Below are 25,034 nucleotides of genomic sequence, written 5' to 3'. Positions count from 1 at the left end.
CAAGAAGGCGGCTCACCACCACCTTCTCAAGGGCAACTAGGGATGGGCAATAAATGCTGGCCTTGCCAGCGATGCCCACATCCCATAAACAAATTTTAAAAAAGGGGTTTGTGCCATTTCTGGGATTTTCCAGGCTGTCTCCTAAGGGGTAGAGCCTCTGCAAATGGTGGCCGGGGGCAGGGACAAGGGGGAGGACTCCAAGAGCTGACATTGTAGTGGCGGCTGGTAAGCTGAGTGAATGGAGGCACACCGGCCTCCACAGGGCTATGTGAGCCTCACCATTGGGGGCCAATGACTAAAAAGAGTTGCATAGGCTAACCTGGGGGTGAAATGAATACTGCTTTACTCTCTGTAAATGAGACATGTGCAACTAACACGTTCAGCATCAAAGTCACGTCTTACACACCCACCTGTATTATAGAAAAGAGTTTCAGTAAATGTGCAGTTCCTAAAATAAGTAGCTAATGATGTGACATCTTCAAAAAAGCAGTTCTTAAAGAGGGAGTCTTCGAAAGTTACTGATTTAAACTTCATGACGGTAAACCTATTAAAAGAGAAAATACACTTTTGTATTTATTGTTTTTGTTGATTGCTCTTTTAAAAAAAAAATCTGCCACATCTTTAATTTATCCCTCTGTTTTTCCATACAGCCAGGCAAGTTGGGCATCCCATCAAAGATTCATGTCCCACGCCGCCCCCTCTTTCTAATAAAGTCTTTTTGCTAGTTTGTACCAACAGTAATTTCCAGGCTATAATTAATAAAAGATTTTAAATGTGTATTAAGCAGAAATGCACCACCGCCCCCACACTGCCACTGCCCCTCGGTTTGGAAACATCTGGATTAGAGAATAGAAGCAAACTAACTCCACCCGCCCCCCCCCACCCCCCGGAACCTGCATGTTGATACAAAGAGCTTACATTCCCAACAATTTCCCCGGAATGCTTTTTACTTTTTGTGTGCATTAAGATGAATGTCTTAACCATTCCTGACCTGTCCCTGATGTATTCTCCATTCGTGTGGATCTGGTTTTCCAGTGTAAAGTTGAACACAAAATCCTCAACTCTTTCTCCATAAAACCTTTTCACTCGGGATGCATACTCATCAGCTTGAAGGTGTTTGATGACATCAGGGAACCAGACAGAGAGACCATAGTAACTGAAAAGTAACAGAATGGGCTCAAAGATGTACGTCTGCCAGAAGATGTATAAATAAGAACAGAAGGATGTTGCTTTCACATTAACTGATGCACAGGAAGTAATTTGCTACAATTCTTTGCTGTTTATACAATTAAATCTGTTTAGTAATGCTTGAGAGAAAATAATGGAATGCATGATGGGATAATACATATAATGGATGGTTTCATAATTGATTAATTAACTGACTGCTGCAAACCATGGGCATGAATAAGATGGGTTTAAAATATACCAGAACTGGTTTTTCAACAGCTATTGGAAATTTTGAAACAAAAAGGCAAACACTTTTTTTTAGTGAAAACTATATCCCCAATGCTCTCCCCGCCTTTGCTGCAGTGTGGTTAGATGGTTGTTGGCCATCCTTCAGTATCTCATCCAATTCACTCAGAGAGGCAATGTGGGCTGAGGCGGGGAACGATGAAGACTCTTCCACTGTGGGGCAGGACAGCTGAGCCTACTCAACTGTCCTCACCTGGGATCCGCACAGCCGTATGCTCCAGCACAGGTCACTCGACAGCGCTCAGCTGCAGGAGGCCCTGATCGATCTTCCCCACCCCAGCCCAAGAAGACTGCAGCCAATTGCAGTAACCTGACTGTCAGTCAGCACAGAATGGGGAGCGAGCCTGGGGCATTGCTGGTCAGCCTGGCTCCATAGCACACACACATGGCGGTGCATTTACCCACTGACTCAACAGGAAAGCTACAAAAAAATTCATATGTGACAGTTATAGGTTTCAACTGACTTCCCTGGGCTACAAAATTATTCACTGAAGTTCTTCCCCCTGCCGCTTTGAAAACCTTCCTGGAAAATCATGTGAAAGAAGTAAGTTCCTAACCTATTTGCACATACAGATATTAAACTATCCACTCTTGAGTAGTTATTTATAGAAATCACACTGCTGGCCAGGGCACATCTATTATTTGATGCAAGTAATTTAAATCACACAACAAAAAAAAAGTTTATGTTACAGGTAAGTTGTGTTTAATGGTTTTCAACTATAGCAAGCCTTACCCAAACGACAAGGTTATCCAAACTATAACCAGCATAATGCTGTTTTTCTTGACAGGGTAGTCAAAGCATCTCATGAATGTCATCCAAATCTGTGAAAATAGACAAGGCAATATCATAAGACACAAGGGGGGAAAAATTGGGTGGCGCCCATTTAGGGGTGCTAATGTCGCTGGGGCACTAATTTTAGCGCCCTGAAAAAGTTAGCACCCCTCTGCTGTAAATTCAGTAGTAGTGCCCCAAGCAGGAGGTGGGTAACTCCTGGAAAGCACTGCACCTCCTGCTTGGGGCGCTACGACTGAATTTCACGGCAGCATGTAGTGCCGTGTCATTGCAGGCCTCCCTCCCCTGATTAAAGGGGAGGGGCATAGCGCTGCGCGCACCGGGGCCCTGCTGGACCACCGAGGAGTGGGGTGCCGTGACAACAGCCCGGCACTCAAAAGGAGCGCCGGGCTGAGCGATTGCGGCCGGCACCACGCATAAAAAAGTGAAAGGGGGCAGGTGCTGGCAGTCGGCCAAAGTAAAAATGGCCGCCCGACACCTGCCCTTCAAGTAGCGCCGCCGCTACTGCAAAAGCTCCCCCTGACCCTGTCGGACATATCGTCCGGCGATAGGTCAGGGGCACAAGGGAAGTTTGTGGCCAGGGTGCAAGCGGGACGCTGCGCACGCCGATGACGTCATTGCCAACGGCGCAGCAGGCTGCCGACTACCGCCGCCGCTATCCTCCCACTGAATTTCGCGGGAGGCATTAGCGGTGCCGCACCCGGGCACTAGGGGATTTACTGGGGCACTAACGAGAGGCACAAACCAACTCAACTTTCCCCCCAAGATCTATGTAATTATATTCCCAGCTGCTAACACAAGGGGATGTAAAGGCCCTAAAGGAATGGTTAGTAAGGGGCATAAATTTACCGGAGTCAGGTTTCACGCACAAACGTGATGATGTGACCGCAACACTTGCCTGAACTGGGAGGCTCGAGGCCGGCCTGAAATTGGGCCTTGGGCCTCATTAGTATTAATTGAGTGAGCTGCGAGTGTCTGTCATACCTCCACAGGCAGCTTGCCCATGTGAGTGAATATGAATATTAGACTGCTTGCCTCACTGGCAAGCCCGAAGGCAAGTCCCACGGAGTGGTAACTGGAGGGGGGGGGGGCGGTGGTGGGGGCGGGGGGCCGACAGGGTATTCTGGAGTCAGGGGAGCATTCCTCGTCCACATGGCTACACAGCAACTATTTAAAAAAATGTTTTTATTAAAACCTGCCTTTTGGTGGGGGTTGCCCAGGGACCACTGAAGAATGCTGAGCGGAGCAGTCCCAGCTCCTACTCCATTCTGCAATGTTGAATTTAGCACAGGGGGCCTAAAACAGATGTTATAAACATTTACAGATGTAAGAGGCCTAATGCCTCTTTTAGGCAGCTGCCAGGGACGCCTGAAAAATCACCCAGAGTCTTTCAGGCACACTTTGGGTGTGGGACGTTTGACACCCATAAAACAGGCGAGGGTGTAAAATGGGTGGAGTGTAAAACAGGCGAGGGTGTAAAATGGGTGGAGTGTAAAACAGGCGAGGGTGTAAAATGGGTGGAGTGTAAAACAGGCGAGGGTGTAAAATGGGTGAGGGTGTAAAACGGGCAGGGTGTAAAATGGGCGAGGGTGTAAAATGGGTGACGGTCTAAAACGGGCGAGGGTGTAAAACGGGCGAGGGTGTAAAATGGGTGACGGTCTAAAACGGGCGAGGGTGTAAAACGGGCGAGGGTGTAAACAGGCGAGGGTGCAAAATGGGCGAGGGTCTAAAACGGGCGAGGGTGTAAATGGGCGAGGGTGTAAAACGGGTGAGGGTGTAAAATGGGTGAGGGTGTAAAATGGGTGAGGGTGTAAAATGGGCGAGGGTGTAAAATGGGTCGAGTGTAAAACAGGCGAGGGTGTAAAATCAGCGAGGGTGTAAAAGTGGCGAGGGTGTAAAACGGTTGGAGTGTAACACAGGCGAGGGTGTAAAACGGGCGAGGGTGTAAAACGGGTGGAGTGTAAAAGGGGCGAGGGTGTAAAAGGGGCGAGGGTGTAAAAGGGGCGAGGGTGTAAAAGTGGCGAGGGTGTAAAATGGGTGGAGCGTAAAACGGGCGAGGGTGTAAAACGGGTGGAGCGTAAAACGGGCGAGGGTGTAAAATGGGTGGAGGGTAAAACGGGTGAGGCTGTAAAAGGGGCGAGGGTGTAAAGTGGGTGAGGATGTAAAATGGGCGAGGGTGTAAAATGGGCGAGGGTGTAAAACGGGTGGAGTGTAAATGGGCGCGGGTGTAAAATGGGTGGAGGGTAAAACGGGCAAGGGTGTAAAACGGGTGAGGGTGTAAAACGGGTGAGGGTGTAAAACGGGTGAGGGTGTAAAATGGGTGAGGGTGTAAAATGGGCGAGGGTGTAAAATGGGTGGAGTGTAAAATGGGTGGAGTGTAAAACGGGCGAGGGTGTAAAACGGGTGGAGGGTAAAACGGGCGAGGGTGTAAAATGGGTGGAGGGTAAAACGGGCGAGGGTGTAAAAGGGTTGGAGTGTAAAACGGGCGAGGGTGTAAAATGGGTGGAGGGTAAAATGGGCGAGGGTGTAAAACGGGTGGAGTGTAAAAGGGGAGAGGGTGTAAAACGGGTGGAGTGTAAAACGGGCGAGGGTGTAAAATGGGTGGAGGGTAAAATGGGCGAGGGTGTAAAAGGGTTGGAGTGTAAAACGGGCGAGGGTGTAAAATGGGTGGAGGGTAAAATGGGCGAGGGTGTAAAAGGGTTGGAGTGTAAAACGGGCGAGGGTGTAAAATGGGTGGAGGGTAAAATGGGCGAGGGTGTAAAACGGGTGGAGTGTAAAAGGGGAGAGGGTGTAAAACGGGTGGAGTGTAAAACGGGCGAGGGTGTAAAACGGGTGGAGGGTAAAATAGGCGAGGGTGTAAAACGGGTGGAGTGTAAAAGGGGAGAGGGTGTAAAACGGGTGGAGTGTAAAACGGGGGAGGGCGTAAAACGGGTGGAGGGTAAAATGGGGGAGGGTGTAAAACGGGTGGAGGGTAAAACGGGGGAGGGTGTAAAACGGGTGGAGTGTAAAACGGGCGAGGGTGTAAAATGGGTGAGGGTGTAAAATGGGTGCAATGTAAAACGGGCGAGGGTGTAAAATGGGCGTGAGTGTAAAACGGGTAAGGGTGTAAAACGGGCGGGGGTGTAAAATGGGCAAATGTGTATAACAGGTGGAGAGTAAAATGGGCGAGGGTGTAAAACAGATGGAGTATAAAATGGGCGAGGGTGTAAAAAGGGTGAGGGTGTAAAATGGGCAAGAGTGTAAAATGGGTGAGGGTGTAAAATGGGCGCGGGTGTAAAACGGGCAAGGGTGTAAAATGGGTGAAGGCGTAAAACGGGTGAGGGTGTAAAATGGGTGAGGGCGTAAAATGGGCCAGGGTGTAAATTGGGTGAGTGTGTAAAATGGGCAAGGGTGTAAAATGGGTGAGGGTGTAAAATGGGCAAGGGCGTAAAACGGGTGAGGGTGTAAAATGGTTTTGGGTGTAAAACGGGCAAGGGTGTAAAATGGGCACGGGTGTAAAATGGGTGAGGGTGTAAAATGGGCAAGGGTGTAAAATGGGTGAGGGTGTAAAATGGGTGAGGGTGTAAAATGGGCCAGGGTGTAAAATGGGCGAGGGTGTAAAAAGGGTGAGGGTGTAAAAGGGGCGAGGGTGTAAAATGGGCAAGGGTGTAAAATGGGTGAGGGTGTAAAATGGGAAAGGGTGTAAAACGGGTGAGGGTGTAAAATGGGCAAGGGTGTAAAATGGGCGACGGTGTGAAACGGGCGAGGGTGTAAAAAGGGTGAGGGTGTAAAATGGGCAAGGATGTAAAATGGGTGAGGGTGTAAAATGGGCAATGGTGTGAAACGGGCGAGGGTGTAAAAAGGGTGAGGGTGTAAAATGGGCAAGGGTGTAAAATGTGCGAGGGTGTAAAATGGGCAAGGGAGTAAAACGGACGAGGGTGTAAAACGGGTGGAGTGTAAAACGGGTGAGGTTGTAAAACGGGCGGGTGTAAAACGGGCGAGGGTGTAAAAGGGGCGAGGGTGTAAAATGGGCGCATGTGTAAAACAGGTGGAGAGTAAAATGGGCGAGGGTGTAAAACAGGTGGAGTATAAAACGGGCAAGGGTATAAAACGGGTGGAGTGTAAAGTGGGCAAGGGTGTAAAGTGGGCAAGGGTGTAAAACAGGTGAGGGTGTAAAATGGGTGAGGGTGTAAAAAGGGTGAGGGTGTAAAATGGGCAAGGGTGTAAAACGGGTGAGGGTGTAAAATGGGCAAGGGTGTAAAACGGGTGAGGGTGTAAAATGGGCGAGAGTGTAAAACGGGCAAGGGTGTAAAATGGGTGAGGGCGTTAAACGGGTGAGGGTGTAAAACGGGTGAGGGTGTAAAATAGGCGAGGGTGTGGGTGTAAAACGGGCGAGGGTGTGAAACGGGCGAGGGTGTAAAAAGGGTGAGGGTGTAAAATGGGAAAGGGTGTAAAATGGGTGAGGGTGTAAAACGGGCAATGGTGTGAAACGGGCGAGGGTGTTAAAAGGGTGAGGGTGTAAAATGGGCAAGGGTGTAAAATGTGCGAAGGTGTAAAACGGGCAAGGGAATAAAACGGACGAGTGTGTAAAACGGGTGGAGTGTAAAACGGGTGAGGTTGTAAAACGGGCGGGTGTAAAACGGGCGAGGGTGTAAAAGGGGCGAGGGTGTAAAATGGGCGAATGTGTAAAACAGGTGGAGAGTAAAATGGGCGAGGGTGTAAAACAGGTGGAGTATAAAACGGGCAAGGGTATAAAACGGGTGGAGTGTAAAGTGGGCGAGGGTGTAAAGTGGGCAAGGGTGTAAAACAGGTGAGGGTGTAAAATGGGCGAGGGTGTAAAAAGGGTGAGGGTGTAAAACGGGTGAGGGTGTAAAATGGGCGGAGTGTAAAACGGGCGAGTGTGTAAAATCGGTGAGTGTGTAAAACGGGCGGAGTGTAAAACGGGCGAGGGTGTAAAACGGGTGAGGATGTAAAATGGGTGAGGGTGTAAAACGGGTGAGGGTGTAAAATTGGCGAGGGTGTAAAATGGCCGAGTGTGTAAAACGGGTGAGGGTGTAAAATTGGCGAGGGTGTAAAAAGGACAGAGTGTTAAATGGGCGAGGGTGTAAAACGGGTGGAGTGTAAAACGGGTGAGGGTGTAACATAGAAACATAGAAGATAGGAGCAGGAGTAGGCCATTCGGCCCCTCGAGCCTGCTCCGCCATTCGATGAGATCATGGCTAATCATTCAAACTCAGTACCCTGTCCCTGCTTTCTCCCCATACCCCTTGATACCTTTAGCTCTAAGAAATATATCTAACTCCTTCTTGAATATATTTAAAGACTTGGCCTCAACCGCCTTCTGTGGTAGAGAATTCCACAGGTTCACCACTCTCTGGGTGAAGAAATTCTTCCTCATCTCTGTCCTAAATGGCTTACCCCTTATCCTTAGACTGTGACCCCTGGTTCTGGACTCTCCGACCATCGGGAACATTCTACCTGCATCTAGTTTGTCCAGACCTGTCAGAATTTAATAAGTTTCGATGAGATCCCCTCTCATTCTTCTAAACTCCAGCGAGTATAAGCCCAATCGACCCAGTCTCTCCACATACGTCATTCCTGCCATCCCAGGGATCAGCCTTGTGAATCTTCGCTGAACTCCTTCCATGGCAAGAACATCCTTCCTCAGATAAGGCGACCAGAACCGCACACAGTACTCAAGGTGTGGTCTCACCAAGGCACTGTACATGGGCAAGGGTGTAAAACAGGTGAGGATATAAAATGGGCGAGGGTGTAAAATGGGCGAGGGTGCAAAACGGGCGAGAGTGTAAAATGGGCAAGGGTGTAAAACGGGCAGAGTGTAAAACGGGCGAGGGTGTAAAACGGGTGAGGGTGTAAAATGGGAGAGGGTTTAAAATGGGCGAGGGTGTAAAATGGGCGAGGGTGTATAATGGGTGAGGGTGTAAAACGGGCGGAGAGTAAAATGGGCGAGGGTGCAAAACAGGTGGAGTGTAAAACGGGCGAGGGTGTGAAACATGTGGCATGTAAAACAGGCGAGGGTCTAAACAGGGCGAGGGTGAAAAACAGGTGAGGGTGTAAAACGCGTGGTGTGTAAAACGGGCGAGGGTGTAAAACGGTTCGAGTGTAAAGCAGGTGAGGGTGTAAAACAGGTGAAGGTGTAAAACGGGTGGAGTGTAAAACGGGTGAGGGTGTAAAATGGGCGGGTGTAAAACGCGTGGTGTGTAAAACGGGCGAGGGTGTAAAATGGGCGAGGGTGTAAAACGGGCGGGAGTGTAAAACAGGTGAGGGTGTAAAACGGGCAAGGGTGTAAAATGGGCGGAGAGTAAAATGGGCGAGTGTGTAAAACAGGCGAGGGTGTGAACGGGCAAGGGAGTAAAATGGGAGAGGGTGTAAAACGGGCAGAGTGTAAAATGGTGAGGGTGTAAAATGGGCGAAGGTGTAAAAGGGCGAGGGTATAAAACGGGCGAGAGTGTAAATCACAGAAATCACAGAACCACAGAAACCCCACAGTGCAGATAGAGGCCATTTCGGCCCATCGAGCCTGCACCGACACATATCCCACCCGATCCCTTTAACCCCTACACCAACACATATCCCACCCTATCCCAGTAACCCCACGTATTTAATCCCCCTAACACTAAGGGTCAATTTTTATCATAGCCAATCAACCTAACCCGCACATCTTTGGGTGAGGGTGTAAAACGGGTGAGGCTGTAAAACGGGCAGAGTGTAAAACGGGTGAGGGTGTAAAATGGGTGAGGGTGTAAAACGGGCGGAGTGTAAAATGGGTGAGGGTGTAAAACGGGCGATGGTGTAAAACGGGTGAGGGTGTAAAATTGGCGAGGGTGTAAAATGGCCGAGTGTGTAAAACGGGTGAGGGTGTAAAATTGGCGAGGGTGTAAAATGGCCGAGTGTGTAAAACGGGTGAGGGTGTAAAATTGGCGAGGGTGTAAAAAGGACAGAGTGTAAAATGGGTGAGGGTGTAAAACGGGTGGAGTGTAAAACGGGTGAGGGTGTAACATAGAAACATAGAAGATAGGAGCAGGAGTAGGCCATTCGGCCCCTCGAGCCTGCTCCGCCATTCGATGAGATCATGGCTAATCATTCAAACTCAGTACCCTGTCCCTGCTTTCTCCCCATACCCCTTGATACCTTTAGCTCTAAGAAATATATCTAACTCCTTCTTGAATATATTTAAAGACTTGGCCTCAACCGCCTTCTGTGGTAGAGAATTCCACAGGTTCACCACTCTCTGGGTGAAGAAATTCTTCCTCATCTCTGTCCTAAATGGCTTACCCCTTATCCTTAGACTATGACCCCTGGTTCTGGACTCTCCGACCATCGGGAACATTCTACCTGCATCTAGTTTATCCAGACCTGTCAGAATTTTATAAGTTTCGATGAGATCCCCTCTCATTCTTCTAAACTCCAGCGAGTACAAGCCCAATCGACCCAATCTCTCCACATACGTCATTCCTGCCATCCCAGGGATCAGCCTTGTGAATCTTCGCTGAACTCCTTCCATGGCAAGAACATCCTTCCTCAGATAAGGCGACCAGAACTGCACACAGTACTCAAGGTGTGGTCTCACCAAGGCACTGTACATGGGCAAGGGTGTAAAACAGGCGAGGATATAAAATGGGCGAGGGTGTAAAACGGGCGAGGGTGCAAAATGGGCGAGAGTGTAAAATGGGCAAGGGTGTAAAACGGGCAGAGTGTAAAACGGGCGAGGGTGTAAAACGGGCGAGGGTGTAAAATGGGAGAGGGTTTAAAATGGGCGAGGGTGTAAAACAGGCAGAGTGTAAAATAGGCAAGATGTAAAACGGGCGAGGGTGCAAAACGGGCGAGGGTGAAAAACGGGCTAGTGTGCAAAATGGGCGAGGGTGTAAAATGGGCAGTGCGTAAAACGGGTGAGGGTGTGAAACGGGTCAAGTGTAAAGCAGGCGAGTGTGTAAAATGGGTGAAGGTGTAAAACGGGTGGATGTAAACGGGCGCGGGTGTAAAATGGGCGAGGGTGTAAAACAGGCAGAGTGTAAAATGGGCAAGATGTAAAACAGGCGAGGGTGCAAAACGGGCGAGGGTGTAAAATTGGCGAGGGTGTAAAATGGGCAGAGTGTAAAACGGGTGAGGGTGTAAAACGGGCGAGGGTGTAAAACGGGCGAGGGTGTGAAACCGGTCTGAGGGTAAAACAGGTGAGAGAGTAAAAAGGGGCGCAGATGTAAAACGGGCGAGGGTGTAAAAGGGGCGATGGTGTAAAACGGGCAAGGGTGTAAAACGGGCAAGAGCGTAAAATGGGCGAGTGTGTAAAATGGCCGAGGGTGTAAAAGGGGTGGAGTGTAAAACGGGTGGAGTGAAAAATGGGCGAGTGTATAAAATGGACGAGTGTGTAAAACGGGTGAGGGTGCAAAATGGGTGAGGGTGTAAAATGGGTGAGGGTGTAAAACGGGCGAGGGTGTAAAATGGGTGAGGGTGTAAAATGGGCGGGGTGTAAAACGGGTGAGGGTGTAAAACGGGCAAGGGTGTAAAACGGGCGATGGTGTAAAACGGGTGAGGGTGTAAAATTGGCGAGGGTGTAAAATGGCCGAGTGTGTAAAACGGCTGAGGGTGTAAAATTGGCGAGGGTATAAAAAGGACAGAGTGTAAAATGGGTGAGGGTGTAAAACAGGTGGAGTGTAAAACGGGTGAGGGTGTAACGTAGAAACATAGAAGATAGGAGCAGGAGTAGGCCATTTGGCCCTTCGAGCCTGCTCCACCAATCGATGAGATCATGGCTAATCATTCAAACTCAGTACCCTGTCCCTGCTTTCTCCCCATACCCCTTGATACCTTTAGCTCTAAGAAATATATCTAACTCCTTCTTGAATATATTTAAAGACTTGGCCTCAACCGCCTTCTGTGGTAGAGAATTCCACAGGTTCACCACTCTCTGGGTGAAGAAATTCTTCCTCATCTCTGTCCTAAATGGCTTACCCCTTATCCTTAGACTATGACCCCTGGTTCTGGACTCTCCGACCATCGGGAACATTCTACCTGCATCTAGTTTGTCCAGACCTGTCAGAATTTTATAAGTTTCGATGAGATCCCCTCTCATTCTTCTAAACTCCAGCGAGTACAAGCCCAATCGACCCAATCTCTCCACATATGTCATTCCTGCCCTCCCAGGGATCAGCCTTGTGAATCTTCACTGAACTCCTTCCATGGCAAGAACATCCTTCCACAGATAAGGCGACCAGAACTGCACACAATACTCAAGGTGCGGTCTCACCAAGGCCCTGTACATGGGCAAGGGTGTAAAACAGGCGAGGATATAAAATGGGCGAGGGTGCAAAATGGGCGAGGGTGCAAAACGGGCGAGAGTGTAAAATGGGCAAGGGTGTAAAACGGGCAGAGTGTAAAATGGGCGAGGATGTAAAACGGGCGAGGGTGCAAAATGGGCGAGGGTGTAAAAAGGACGAGGGTGTAAAATGGGCAAGGGTATAAAATGGGCGAGGGTGTATAACGGGTGAGGGTGTAAAACGGGCGAGGAGTAAAATGGGTGAGGGTGTAAAATGGGCGGAGAGTAAAATGGGCAAGGGTGCAAAACAGGTGGAGTGTAAAACGGGCGAGGGTGTGAAACATGTGGAATGTAAAACAGGCGAGGGTCCAAACCGGGCGAGGGTGTAAAACAGGTGAGGGTGTAAAACACGTGGTGCGTAAAACGGGCGAGGGTGTAAAATGGGCAAGGGTGTAAAACGGTTCGAGTGTAAAGCAGGTGAATGTGTAAAATGGGTGAAGGTGTAAAACGGGTGGATGTAAATGGGCGAGGGTGTAAAATGGGCGAGGGTGTAAAACAGGCAGAGTGTAAAATAGGCAAGATGTAAAACGGGCGAGGGTGCAAAATGGGCGAGCGTGTAAAATGGCAGAGCGTAAAACGGGTGAGGGTGTAAAAAGTGCGAGGGTGTGAAATGGGTCAAGTGTAAAGCAGGCGAGTGTGTAAAATGGGTGAAGGTGTAAAACGGGTGGCTGTAAACGGGCGAGGGTGTAAAATGGGCGAGGGTGTAAAACAAGCAGAGTGTAAAATGGGCAAGATGTAAAACGGGTGAGGGTGCAAAATGGGCGAGGGTGTAAAATTGGCGAGGGTGTAAAATGGGCAGAGTGTAAAACGGGTGAAGGTGTAAAACGGGCGAGGGTGTGAAACCGGTCTGAGGGTAAAACAGGTGAGGGAGTAAAAAGGGGCGAGGGTGTAAGAGGGGTGAGGGTGTAAAAGGGGCGAGGGTGTAAAACGGGCAAGGGCGTAAAACGGGCAAGAGCGTAAAATGGGCGAGTGTGTAAAATGGCCGAGGGTGTAAAAGGGGTGGAGTGTAAAACGGGTGAGGGTGTAAAACGGGCGAGGGTGTGAAACGGGTGGAGTGTAAAATGGACGAGGGTGTAAAATGAGCGAGGGTGTAAAACGAGTGGAGTGAAAAATGGGCGAGTGTCTAAAATGGGCGAGTGTGTAAAACGGGCGAGAGTGTAAAAGGGGCGAGTGTGTAAAATGGGCGAGTGCGTAAAATGGGTGAGGGTGTAAAACGGGCAAGCGTGTAAAACGGACGAGGGTGTAAAATGGGCGAGGGTGTAAAAGGAGTGGCGTGAAAAATGGGCGAGTGTGTAAAATGGGCGAGTGTGTAAAACGGGTGAGGGTGTAAAATGGGTGAGGGTGTAAAATGGATGAGGGTGTAAAACGGGCAAGGGTGTAAAAAGGGTGGAGTGTAAAATGCGAGAGGGTGTAAAACGGGTGAGGGTGTAAAACGGGCGAGGGTGTAAAACGGGTGAGGGTGTAAAACGGGTTGAGTGTAAAGGAGGCGAGTGTGTAAAACGGGTGAGGGTGCAAAATGGGTGGATGTAAATGGGCGAGGGTGTAAAATGGGCGATGGTGTAAAAGGGGCGAGGGTGTAAAAGGGGTGAGCGTGTAAAAGGGGCGAGGTTGTAAAAGGGGCGAGGGTGTAAAAGGGGCGAGGGAGTAAAACGAGCGAGGGTGTAAAATGGGTGAGGGCGTAAAACGGGTGGAGTGCAAAAAGGGCGAGGGTGTAAAATGGGCGAGGGTGTAAAACGGGCGAGGGTGTTAAATGGGTGAGGGTGTAAAATGGGCGAGGGTGTATAACAGGTAAGAGTGTAAAACAGGCAGAGTGAAAAACGGGCGAGGGCGTAAAATGAGTGGAGTGTAAAGCGGGTGAGGGTGTAAAATGGGCAAGGACATAAAACGGGCGAGGGTGTAAAACGGGTGAGGGTGTAAAATGGGCGGAGTGTAAATCGGGCGAGCGTGTAGACGGTCGAGGGTGTAAAAAGGGTGGCGTGTAAAATGGACGAGGGTGTAAAATGGGCGAGGGTGTAAAACGGGTGAGGGTGTAAAAGGGGCGAGTGCATAAAATGGATGAGGGTGTAAAACGGGCAAGGGTGTAGAACAGGCGAGGGTGTAAAAAGGGTGGAGTGTAAAATGCGAGAGGGTGTAAAACGGGCGAGGGTGTAAAACGGGCGAGGATGTAAAACGGGCGAGGATGTAAAACGGGCGAGGGTGTAAAACGGGTTGAGTGTAAAGGAGGCGAGTGTGTAAAGCGGGTGAGGGTGCAAAATGGGTGGATGTAAATGGGCGAGGGTGTAAAATGGGCGAGGGAGTAAAAGGCGCGAGGGCGTAAAAGGGGCGAGGGCGTAAAAGGGGCGAGGGTGTAAAAGGGTCGAGGGAGTAAAACGGGCGAGGGTGTAAAATGGGTGAGGGCGTAAAACGGGTGGAGTGCAAAAAGGGCGAGGGTGTAAAATCAGTGAGTGTGTAAAACGGGTGGAGTGTAAAACGGGCGAGGGTGTAAAATGAGCGAGTGTGTAAAACGAGTGGAGTGAAAAATGGGCGACATGTGTAAAATGGGCGAGGGTGTAAAACAGGCGAGGGTGTAAAAGGGGCGAGTGTGTAAAATGGGCGAGTGCGTAAAATGGGTGAGGGTGTAAAACGGGCAAGGGTGTAGAACGGGCGAGGGTGTAAAAAGGGTGGAGTGTAAAATGCGAGAAGGTGTAAAACGGGTGAGGGTGTAAAATGGGCGAGGGTGTAAAATGGGCGAGGGAGAAAAACGGGCGAGGGTGTAAAACGGGTGGATTGTAAAACGAGTGAGGGTGTAGAACGGGCAAGGGAGCAAAACGGGCCAGGGTGTAAAATGGGTGAGGGTGTAAAACAGGTGAGGGTGTAAAACCAGCGAGGGTGTAAAATGGGCGAGGGTGTAAAATGGGTGAGGGTGTAAAACGGGCAGCATGTAAAACGGGCCAGGGTGTAAAATGGGCGAGGGTGTAAAATGGGCGAGGGTGTTAAACGGGCGAGGGTGTTAAACAGGCGAGGGTATAATATGGGCGAGGGTGTAAAATGGGCAAGGTTGTAAAACGGGCACGGGTGTAAAATGGGCATTGGTGTAAAACGGGCGAGGGTGTAAAATGGGTGCGGTTGTAAAACGGGCGAGGGTGTAAAATGGGCTGGTGTGCCAAGTGGGTGAGGGTGTAAAACAGACGAGTGTGTAAAACGGGCGAGGGAGTAAAATGGGCGGAGTGTAAACGGGCGAGGGTGTTAAATGGGCGCGGGTGTAAAATGGGCGAGGGTGTAAAATGGGTGAGGGTGTAAAAGGGGCGAGTGTGTAAAATGGGTGAGGGTGTAAAACGGGCAAGGGTGTAGAACGGGCGAGGGTGTAAAAAGGGTGGAGTGTAAAATGCGAGGGGGTGTAAAGTGGGCGAGGGTGTAAAACGGGTGAGGGTGTAAAACAGGCGAGTGTATAAAACGGGCGAGGGTGTAAAACAGGCGGGGGTGTAAAATGGGTGGAGTGTAAAATGGGCGAGGGTGCAAAACGGGTGAGGGAGTAAAATGGGCGAGGGTGTAAAATGGGCGAGGGTGTAAAATGGGCGAGGGTGTAAAACCGGTCTGAGGGTAAAACAGGTGAGAGAGTAAAAAGGGGCGAGGGTATAAAACGGGCGAGCGTGTAAAATGGGCGAGTATGTAAAATGGGTGAGCGTGTAAAACGGGCAGCGTGTAAAACGGGCGTGGGTGTAAAATGGGCGAGGGTGTGAAATGGGCGAGAGAGTAAAATGGGCGAGGGTGTAAAACGGGCGTGGGTGTAAAACGGGCGAGGGTGTAAAATGGGCGAGGGTGTAAAACGGGTGAGGGCGTAAAACGGGCGAGGGTGTATAACGGGCGAGGGTGTAAAACAGGCGAGGGTGTAAAACGGGCAAGGGTGTAAAACGGGCAGAGTGTAAAACGGGCGACGGTGTAAAAAGGGTGGCGTGTAAAATGGACGAGGGTGTAAAATGGGCGAGGGTGTAAAACGAGTGGAGTGAAAAATGGGCGAGTGTGTAAAATGGGCGAGTGTGTAAAACGGGTGAGGGTGTAAAAGGGGCGACTGTGTAAAATGGGCGGTGTGTAAAATGGGCGAGGGTGTAAAACCGTCGAGGGTGTGAAATGGGCGAGGGAGTAAAATGGGCGGAGTGTAAACGGGCGAGAGTGTTAAACGGCCAAGGGTGTAAAATGGGCGAGGGTGTAAAATGGGCAAGGGTGTAAAAGGGGCGAGCGTGTAAAATGGGTGCGGGTGTAAAACGGGCGAGGGTGTAGACGGGCGAGGGTGTAAAAGGGGCGAGGGTGTAAAATGGGCGAGGGTGTAAAATGGGCGGAGAGTAAAATGGGCGAGGGTGTAAAATGGGCGAGGGTGTAAAATGGGCGAGGGTGTAAAACGGGCGAGGGTGCAAAACAGGCGAGGGTGTAAAATGGGCGAGGGCGTAAAACCGGTCTGAGGGTAAAACAGGTGAGAGAGTAAAAAGGGGCGCAGGTGTAAAACGGGCGAGGGTGTAAAAGGGGCGATGGTGTAAAACGGGCAAGGGTGTAAAACGGGTGAGGGAGTAAAAGGGGCGAGGGTGTATAACGGGCATGGGTGTAAAATGGGCGAGGGTGTAAAATGGACGAGGGTGTAAAACGGGCGAGGGTGTAAAACAGGCGTGGGTGTAAAATGGGTGAGGGTGTAAACCGGGCAAGGGCGTAAAATGGGCGATGGTGTAAACCGGGCAAGGGTGTAATCTGGGCGAGGGTGTAAAACGGGTGAGGGCAAAAAATGGGCGAGTGTGTAAACTGGGTGAGTGTGTAAAACGGGCGAGAGGGTAAAATGGATGAGGGTGTAAAACGGGCGAGTGCGTAAAACGGGCGAAGGTGTAAAAAGTTGCTTGGGGGTAAAATGGGTGAGGGTGTAAAACGTGCGAGGGGGTAAAATAGGTGAGGGGATAAAACAGGTGGAGTGTAAAATGGGCAAGGGTGTAAAACTGGCGAGGGCGTAATATGGGCGAGGGTGTAAACCGGGCGTGAGTGTAAAACAAGCGAGGGCATAAAACGGGTGAGGATGTAAAACAGGCAAGGGTGTAAAATGGGTGGAGTGTAAAGCGGGCGAGGGTGTAATAACAGTGAGGGTGTAAAACAGGTGAGAGTGTAATACGGGCGAGGGTGTAAATCGGGCGAGGGTGTAAAATGGGCAAGGGTGTAAACCGGGCAAGGGTGTAAAATGGGCAAAGTTGTAAAACGGGCGAGGGTGTAAAACGGGCGAGGGAGTAAAATGGGCGGAGTGTAAACGGGCGAGGGTGGTAAACGGGCGAGGGTGTAAAACGGGCAAGGGTGTAAAACGGGCGAGGGTGTAAAATGGGCGAGGGTGTAAAAGGGGCGAGGGTGTAAAAGGGGCGAGTGTGTAAAATGGGTTAGGGTGTAAAATGGGCAAGGGTGTAGAACGGGTGAGGGTGTAAAAAGGGTGGAGTGTAAAATGTGAGGGGGTGTAAAACGGGCGAGGGTGTAAAATGGGCGAGGGTGTAAAATGGGCAAGAGTGTAAAACGGGCGAGGGTGTAAAACGGGAGGAGTGTAAAATGGGCGAGGGTGTAAAACGGGCGGAGTGTAAAATGGGCGAGGGTGTAAAACAGGCGAGGGATTATAACGGGCGAGGGTGTAAAATGGGTGAGGGTGTCAAACGGACATGGGTGTAAAACGGATGAGGGTGTAAAACAGGCGAGTGTGTAAAACGGGCGAGGGTGTAAAACGGACGAGGGTGTAAAATGGGTGGAGTGTAAAACAGTCGAGTGTGTAAAACGGGCGAGGTTGAAAAATGGGCTGAGTGTAAAACGGGCAAGCGTGTAAAACGGGTGAGGGTATAAAACGGGCAAGGGTGCAAAACAGGCGGGTGTGTAAAACGGGTGGATTGTAAAATGGGCAAGGGTGTAAAATGGGTGAGGGTGTAAAACGGGAGTGAGTGTAAAATGGGCATGTGTAAAATGGGCGAGGGTGTAAAACGGGTGAGGGTGTAAAACGGGTGGAGTGTAAAATGGGCGAGTGTGTAAAACGGGACTGGGTGTAAAATGGGCCTGTGTAAAATGGGCGAGGGTGTAAAACGGGTGAGGGTGTAAAACGGGTGGAGTGTAAAATGGGCGAGTGCGTAAAACGGGCGAGTGTCTAAAATGGGCGAGGGTGCAAAACAGGCGAGTGTGTAAACTGGGCAGCATGTAAAACGGGCAAGGGTGTAAAATGGGCAAGTGTGTAAAACGAGCGAGGGTGTAAAATGGGTAAGGGTGCAAAACAGGCGAGTGTGTAAGCTGGGCGGTGTGTAAAACGGGTGAGGGTGTAAAATGGGCGAGTGTGTAAAACGAGCGAGGGTGTAAAATGGGTAAGGGTGCAAAACAGGCGAGTGTGTAAACCGGGCGGTGTGTAAAACGGGTGAGGGTGTAAAATGGGCGAGTGTGTAAAACGGGCGAGGGTGTAAAATGAGCGAGGGTGCAAAACAGGCGAGTGTGTAAACCGGGCGGCATGTAAAATGGGCGAGGGTGTAAAATGGGCGAGTGTGTAAAACAGGCGAGGGTGTAAAATGGGCGAGGGTGCAAAACAGGCGAGTGCGTAAACCGGGCGGCGTGTAAAACGGGCGAGGGTGTAAAACGGGTGAGTGTGTAAAACGGGCGAGGGTGTAAAACAGGCGAGGGTGAAAAGGGGCAAGAGTGTAAAGCAGGCGAGGCTGTAAAATGGGTGAGGGCATAAAACGGGCGAGGGTGTAAAACTGGCAAGGTTGTAAAACGGGCGAGGGTATAAAATGGGCGAGGGTGTAAAATGGGCAAGGGTGTAAAATGGGCAAGGGTGTAAAACGGGCGGAGTGTAAAATGGGCGAGGGTGTAAAACGGGCGGAGTGTAAAATGGGTGAGGGTGCAAAACAGGCGAGGGTTTATAACGGGCGAGGGTGTAAAATGGGCGAGGGTGTAAAATGGTTGGAGTGTAAAACGAGCGAGGGTGTAAAACTGGCGAGGATATAAACTGGGTGAGGGTGTAAAACAGGAGAATGTAAAACGGGCGAGGGTGTAAAACGGGCGAGGTTGTAAAATGGGTGAGGGTGTAAAATGGGTTGAGTGTAAAACAGGCGAGTGAATAAGATGGGTGAGGGTCCAAAATGGGCGAGGATGAAAAACGGGTGGAGTGTAAAGCGGGCGAAGATGTAAAACGGTTGAGGGTGTAAAACGTGTGAGAGTGTAAAACGGGCAAGGGTGTAAACCGGGTGAAGGTGTAAAATGGGCGACGGTGTAATCCAGGCAAGGGTGTAATACGGGCGAGGCTGTAAACCAGGCGATTGTGTAAAACGGGCGAGGGGTCAAACGGACAAGGGTGTAAAATGGACGAGGGTGTTAAACAGGCGAGTGTGTAAAACAAGCAAGGGTGTAAAACGGGCAAGGATGTAAACTGGGCGAGGGTGTAAAACAGGAGAATGTAAAATGGGCAAGCGTGTAAAACGGGCGAGGTTGTAAAACGGGCGAGTGAGTAAAATGGGTGAGGGTCCAAAATGGGCGAGGGTGTAAAATGGGCGAAAGTGTAAAACGGGTGGAGTGTAAAACGGGCAACGGTGTAAAACGGGTGGAGTGTTAACCAGGCGAGAGTGTAAAATGGACGAGGTTGTAAAACAGGCGAGTGTGTAAAACGAGCGAGGGTGTAAAACGGGCGAGGATATAAACTGGGCGAGGGTGTAAAATAGGAGAATGTAAAACGGGCGAGGGTGTAAAATGGGCAAGGTTGTAAAACGGGCGAGGGTGTAAAATGGGTTGAGTGTAAAATGGGCTCGTGAGTAAAACGGGTGAGGGTCCAAAATGGGCGAGGGTGTAAAAGGGGCGAGTGTGTAAAACGGGTGAGGGTATAAAACAGGCGAGGGTGTAAAACGGGTGGAGTGTTAACCGGGTGAGTGTGTAAAACGGACGAGGGTGTAAAACAGGCGAGTGAGTAAAATGAGTGAAGGTGTAAAACGGGCGAGGATATGAACTGGGCGAGGGTGTAAAACAGGCGAGTGAGTAAAATGAGTGAAGGTGTAAAACGGGCGAGGATATGAACTGGGCGAGGGTGTAAAACAAGAGAATGTAAAACGGGCGAGGGTGTAAAACGGGCAAGGGTGTAAACCGGGTGAAGGTGTAAAATGGGCGACGGTGTAATCCAGGCAAGGGTGTAATACGGGCGAGGCTGTAAACCAGGCGATTGTGTAAAACGGGCGAGGGGTCAAACGGACAAGGGTGTAAAATGGACGAGGGTGTTAAACAGGCGAGTGTGTAAAACAAGCAAGGGTGTAAAACGGGCAAGGATGTAAACTGGGCGAGGGTGTAAAACAGGAGAATGTAAAATGGGCAAGCGTGTAAAACGGGCGAGGTTGTAAAACGGGCGAGTGAGTAAAATGGGTGAGGGTCCAAAATGGGCGAGGGTGTAAAATGGGCGAAAGTGTAAAACGGGTGGAGTGTAAAACGGGCAACGGTGTAAAACGGGTGGAGTGTTAACCAGGCGAGAGTGTAAAATGGACGAGGTTGTAAAACAGGCGAGTGTGTAAAACGAGCGAGGGTGTAAAACGGGCGAGGATATAAACTGGGCGAGGGTGTAAAATAGGAGAATGTAAAACGGGCGAGGGTGTAAAATGGGCAAGGTTGTAAAACGGGCGAGGGTGTAAAATGGGTTGAGTGTAAAATGGGCTCGTGAGTAAAACGGGTGAGGGTCCAAAATGGGCGAGGGTGTAAAAGGGGCGAGTGTGTAAAACGGGTGAGGGTATAAAACAGGCGAGGGTGTAAAACGGGTGGAGTGTTAACCGGGTGAGTGTGTAAAACGGACGAGGGTGTAAAACAGGCGAGTGAGTAAAATGAGTGAAGGTGTAAAACGGGCGAGGATATGAACTGGGCGAGGGTGTAAAACAGGCGAGTGAGTAAAATGAGTGAAGGTGTAAAACGGGCGAGGATATGAACTGGGCGAGGGTGTAAAACAAGAGAATGTAAAACGGGCGAGGGTGTAAAACAGGCGAGGTTGTAAAACAGGCGAGGGTGTAAAATGGGTTGAGTGTAAAACGGGCGAGTGAGTAAAACGGGTGAGGGTCCAAAATGGGCGAGCATGAAAAACGGGTGGAGTGTAAAGCGGGCAAGGGTGTAAAATGGGCGAGGGTGTAAAACGGGCGAGGGTGTAAAACGGGCGAGGGTGTAAAACGGGTGACTGTGTAAAACAGGCAAGGGTGTAAAAGGGGCGAGTATGTAAAACGGGTGAGGGTATAAAACAGGCGAGGGTGTAAAACGGGTGGAGTGTTAACCGGGTGAGTGTGTAAAACGGACGAGGGTGTAAAACAGGCGAGTGAGTAAAACGAGTGAAGGTGTAAAATGGGCGAGGATATGAACTGGGCGAGGGTGTAAAGCAGGCGAGGTTGTAAAACAGGCGAGTGAGTAAAACGGGTGAGGGTCCAAAATGGGCGAGCATGAAAAACGGGTGGAGTGTAAAGTGGGCAAGGGTGTAAAACGGGCGAGGGTGTAAAACGGGCGAGGATGTAAAATGGGTGAGGGTGTAAAACAGGTGAGGGTATAAAATGGGCAAGGGTGTAATATGGGCGAATGTGTAAAACGGGTGGAGTGTAAAACGGGCGAGTGTGCAAAACATGCGAGGGTGTAAAATGGGCGGAGTGCGAAATGGGCGGAGTGTTAAATGGGCGAGGGTGTAAAACAGGCGAGGGTGTAAAATGGGTGAGGGTGTAAAACAGGTGGAGTGTAAAACGGGCGAGTGTGCAAAACATGCGAGGGTGTAAAATGGGCGGAGTGCGAAATGGGCGGAGTGTTAAATGGGCAAGGGTGTAAAATAGGCAAGGGTGTAAACTGGGCGAAGGTGTAAAACGGGCGAGGATGTAATCCAGGCAAGGGTGTAAAACGGGCGAGGGTATAAACGGGGCGTGTGTGTAAAATGAACGAGGGTGTAAAACAGGCGAGTGTGTAAAACGAGCGAGGGTGTAAAACGGGCGGCGTGTAAAACGGGCGAGGGTGTAAAACGGGCGAGGGTGTAAAACGGGTGGAGTGTAAAATGGTCGAGTGTGTAGAACGGGCGAGGTTGAAAAATAGGTTGAGTGTAAAACGGGCAAGGGCATAAAATGTGTGAGGGTGTAAAACGGGCAAGAGTGTAAAATGGTCGAGTGTGTAAAACGGGCGAGGTTGAAAAACGAGTTGAGTGTAAAACGGGCGAGGGTGTAAAACTGGCAAGGGTGTAAAACGGGAGAGGGTGCAAAAAAGGCGAGGGTTTATAACGGGCGAGGGTGTAAAACGGGCGAGGGATTATAACGGGCGAGGGTGTAAAACGGGCGAGGGATTATAACGGGCGAGGGTGTAAAATGGGCGAGGTTGAAAAAATGGGTTGAGTGTAAAACGGGCGAGTGTGTAAAATGGGTGGAGTGTAAAATGGTCGAGTGTGTAAAGCGGGCGAGGTTGAAAAATGGGTTGAGTGTAAAACGGGCGAGTGTGTAAAATGGGTGGAGTGTAAAATGGTCGAGTGTGTAAAACGGGCGAGGTTGAAAAATGGGTTGAGTGTAAAACGTGTGAGTGTGTAAAATGGGTGAGGCTGTAAAACGGGCAAGGGCATAAAATGTGTGAGGTGTAAAACGGGCGAGAGTGTAAAACGGGCGAGGGTGTAAAACGGGAGGCGTGTAAAATGGGCGAGGGTGTAAAACGGGCGGAGTGTAAAATGGGCGAGGGTGTAAAACAGGCGAGGGATTATAACGGGCGAGGGTGTAAAATGGGTGAGGGTGTAAAATAGGCAAGGGTGTAAACTGAGCGAAGGTGTCAAATGGGCGAGGATGTAATCCAGGCAAGGGCGTAAAACGGGCGAGGGTATAAACCAGGCATGTGTGTAAAACGGGCGAGGGTGTCAAACGGACATGGGTGTAAAACGGACGAGGGTGTAAAACAGGCGAGTGTGTAAAACGAGCGAGGGTGTAAAATGGGTGGTGTGTAAAATGGGCGAGGGTGTAAAACGGGCGAGGGTGTAAAACGGGCGAGGGTGTAAAACGGGTGGAGTGTAAAACAGTCGAGTGTGTAAAACGGGCAAGGTTGAAAAATGGGTTGAGTGTAAAACGGGCAAGTGTGTAAAACGGGTGAGGGTATAAAACGGGCGAGGGTGTAAAACAGACGAGTGTGTGAAACAGGTGGATTGTAAAATGGGCGAGGGTGTGAAATGGGCGAGGGTGCAAAATGGGTGGAGTGTAAAATGGGCAAGGGTGTAAAGCGACTGGAGTGTAAAACGGGCAAGGGTGTAAAATGGGCGAGGGTGTAAAACGGGCGAGGGTGTAAAATGGGCGACGGTGTAAAACGGGCGAGAGTGTAAACCGGGCGAGGGTGTAAAACGGGCGAGGGTGTAAAATGGGTTGAGTGTAAAACAGGTGAGTGTGTAAAATGGGTGAGGCTGTAAAACGGGCAAGGGCATAAAATGTGTGAGGGTGTAAAACGGGCGAGAGTGTAAAACGGGCGAGGGTGTAAAACGGGAGGCGTGTAAAATGGGCGAGGGTGTAAACGGGCGGAGTGTAAAATGGGCGAGGGTGTAAAACAGGTGAGGGATTATAACGGGCGAGGGTGTAAAATGGGTGAGGGTGTAAAATAGGCAAGGGTGTAAACTGAGCGAAGGTGTAAAACGGGTGAGGATGTAATCCAGGCAAGGGTGTAAAACGGGCGAGGGTATAAACCGGGCGTGTGTGTAAAAAGGGCGAGGGTGTCAAATGGACATGGGTGTAAAACGGACGAGGGTGTAAAACAGGCGAGTGTGTAAAATGAGCGGGGGTGTAAAATGGGTGGCCTGTAAAATGGGTGAGGGTGTACAATGGGCGAGGGTGTAAAACGGGCGAGGGTGCAAAACGGGCGAGGGTGTAAAACGGGTGGAGTGTAAAACGGTCGAGTGTGTAAAACAGGCAAGGTTGAAAAATGGGTTGAGTGTAAAACGGGCAAGTGTGTAAAACGGGTGAGGGTATAAAACAGGCGAGGGTGTAAAACAGGCGAGTGTGTAAAACGGGTGGATTGTAAAATGGGCAAGGGTGTGAAATGGGCGAGGGTGCAAAATGGGTGGAGTGTAAAATGGGCAAGGGTGTAAAGCGACTGGAGTGTAAAACGGGCAAGGGTGTAAAATGGGCGAGGGTGTAAAACGGGCGAGGGTGTAAAATGGGTGACGGTGTAAAACGGGCGAGGGTGTAAACCGGGCGAGGGTGTAAAACGGGCGAGGGTGTAAAATGGGCGAGGGTGTAAAACGGGCGAGGGTGTAAAACGGGTGTGGGTGTAAAACGGGCAAGGGTGTAAAATGGGCGAGGGTGCAAAACAGGCGAGGGTTGATAACGGGCGAGGGTGTAAAATGGGTGAGGGTGTAAAAAGGGCGAGGGATTATAACAGGCGAGGGTGTAAAATGGGTGAGGGTGTAAAATGGGCGAGGTTGAAAAATGGGTTGAGTGTAAAACGGGCGAGTGTGTAAAATGGGTGGAGTGTAAAATCGTTGATTGTGTAAAAAGGGCGAGGTTGAAAAATGGGTTTAGTGTAAAACGGGCCAGGGTGTAAAACGGGCGAGGGTGTAAAACGGGCGAGGGTGTAAAATGGGTGAGGGTGTAAAACGGGTGTGGGTGCAAAACGGGCAAGGGTGTAAAACGGGAGAGGGTGTAAAACGGGTGAGGGTGTAAAATGGGTGTGGGTGTAAACCGGGTGGAGTGTAAAATGGGTGGAGTGTAAAATGGGTGAGGGTGTAAAATGGATGGAGTGTAAAACGGGCGAGGGTGTAAAACGGGCGAGGGTGTAAAACGGGCGAGGGTGTAAAACGGGAGGAGTGTAAAATGGGCAAGGGTGTAAAACGGGCAGATTATAAAATGGGCGAGGGTGTAAAACAGCTGAGGGATTATAACGGGCGAGGGTGTAAAATGGGCAAGGGTGTAAAATAGGCAAGGGTGTAAACTGGGCGAAGGTGTAAAACGGGCGAGGATGTAATCCAGGCAAGGGTGTAAAACGGGCGAGGGTATAAACGGGGCGTGTGTGTAAAATGAACGAGGGTGTAAAACAGGCGAGTGTGTAAAACGAGCGAGGGTGTAAAACGGGCGGCGTGTAAAACGGGCGAGGGTGTAAAACGGGCGAGGGTGTAAAACGGGTGGAGTGTAAAATGGTCGAGTGTGTAGAACGGGCGAGGTTGAAAAATAGGTTGAGTGTAAAACGGGCAAGGGCATAAAATGTGTGAGGGTGTAAAACGGGCAAGAGTGTAAAATGGTCGAGTGTGTAAAACGGGCGAGGTTGAAAAACGGGTTGAGTGTAAAACGGGCGAGGGTGTAAAACTGGCAAGGGTGTAAAATGGGAGAGGGTGCAAAAAAGGCGAGGGTTTATAACGGGCGAGGGTGTAAAACGGGCGAGGGATTATAACGGGCGAGGGTGTAAAACGGGCGAGGGATTATAACGGGCGAGGGTGTAAAATGGGCGAGGTTGAAAAAATGGGTTGAGTGTAAAACGGGCGAGTGTGTA

The 25,034-nt window shown here is 50.2% G+C and overlaps 1 protein-coding gene across 1 annotated transcript in view; it reads right to left on the bottom strand.

The window, feature by feature from the left end:
* Positions 1-25,034, bottom strand: part of sv2ca (synaptic vesicle glycoprotein 2Ca) — a 416,052-nt gene that overhangs the window by 27,975 nt on the left and 363,043 nt on the right. The window contains exons 9-11 of the mRNA XM_085990666.1: positions 2,207-2,295; positions 992-1,156; positions 411-544 (exon numbers count right to left, since the gene is read on the bottom strand). Coding sequence (XP_085846792.1) covers positions 411-544; positions 992-1,156; positions 2,207-2,295 — 388 coding nt within the window. The remainder of the gene's footprint in view (positions 1-410; positions 545-991; positions 1,157-2,206; positions 2,296-25,034) is intronic.

Source organism: Somniosus microcephalus, chromosome 1, assembly GCF_052327205.1.
Source record: "Somniosus microcephalus isolate GS21.2 chromosome 1, FLI_Smic_1.0, whole genome shotgun sequence".
Classification (NCBI taxonomy): domain Eukaryota; kingdom Metazoa; phylum Chordata; class Chondrichthyes; order Squaliformes; family Somniosidae; genus Somniosus; species Somniosus microcephalus.
The sequence above is the reverse complement of the archived record's forward strand: the minus strand, read 5'-3'. Positions and strand labels throughout refer to the sequence as shown.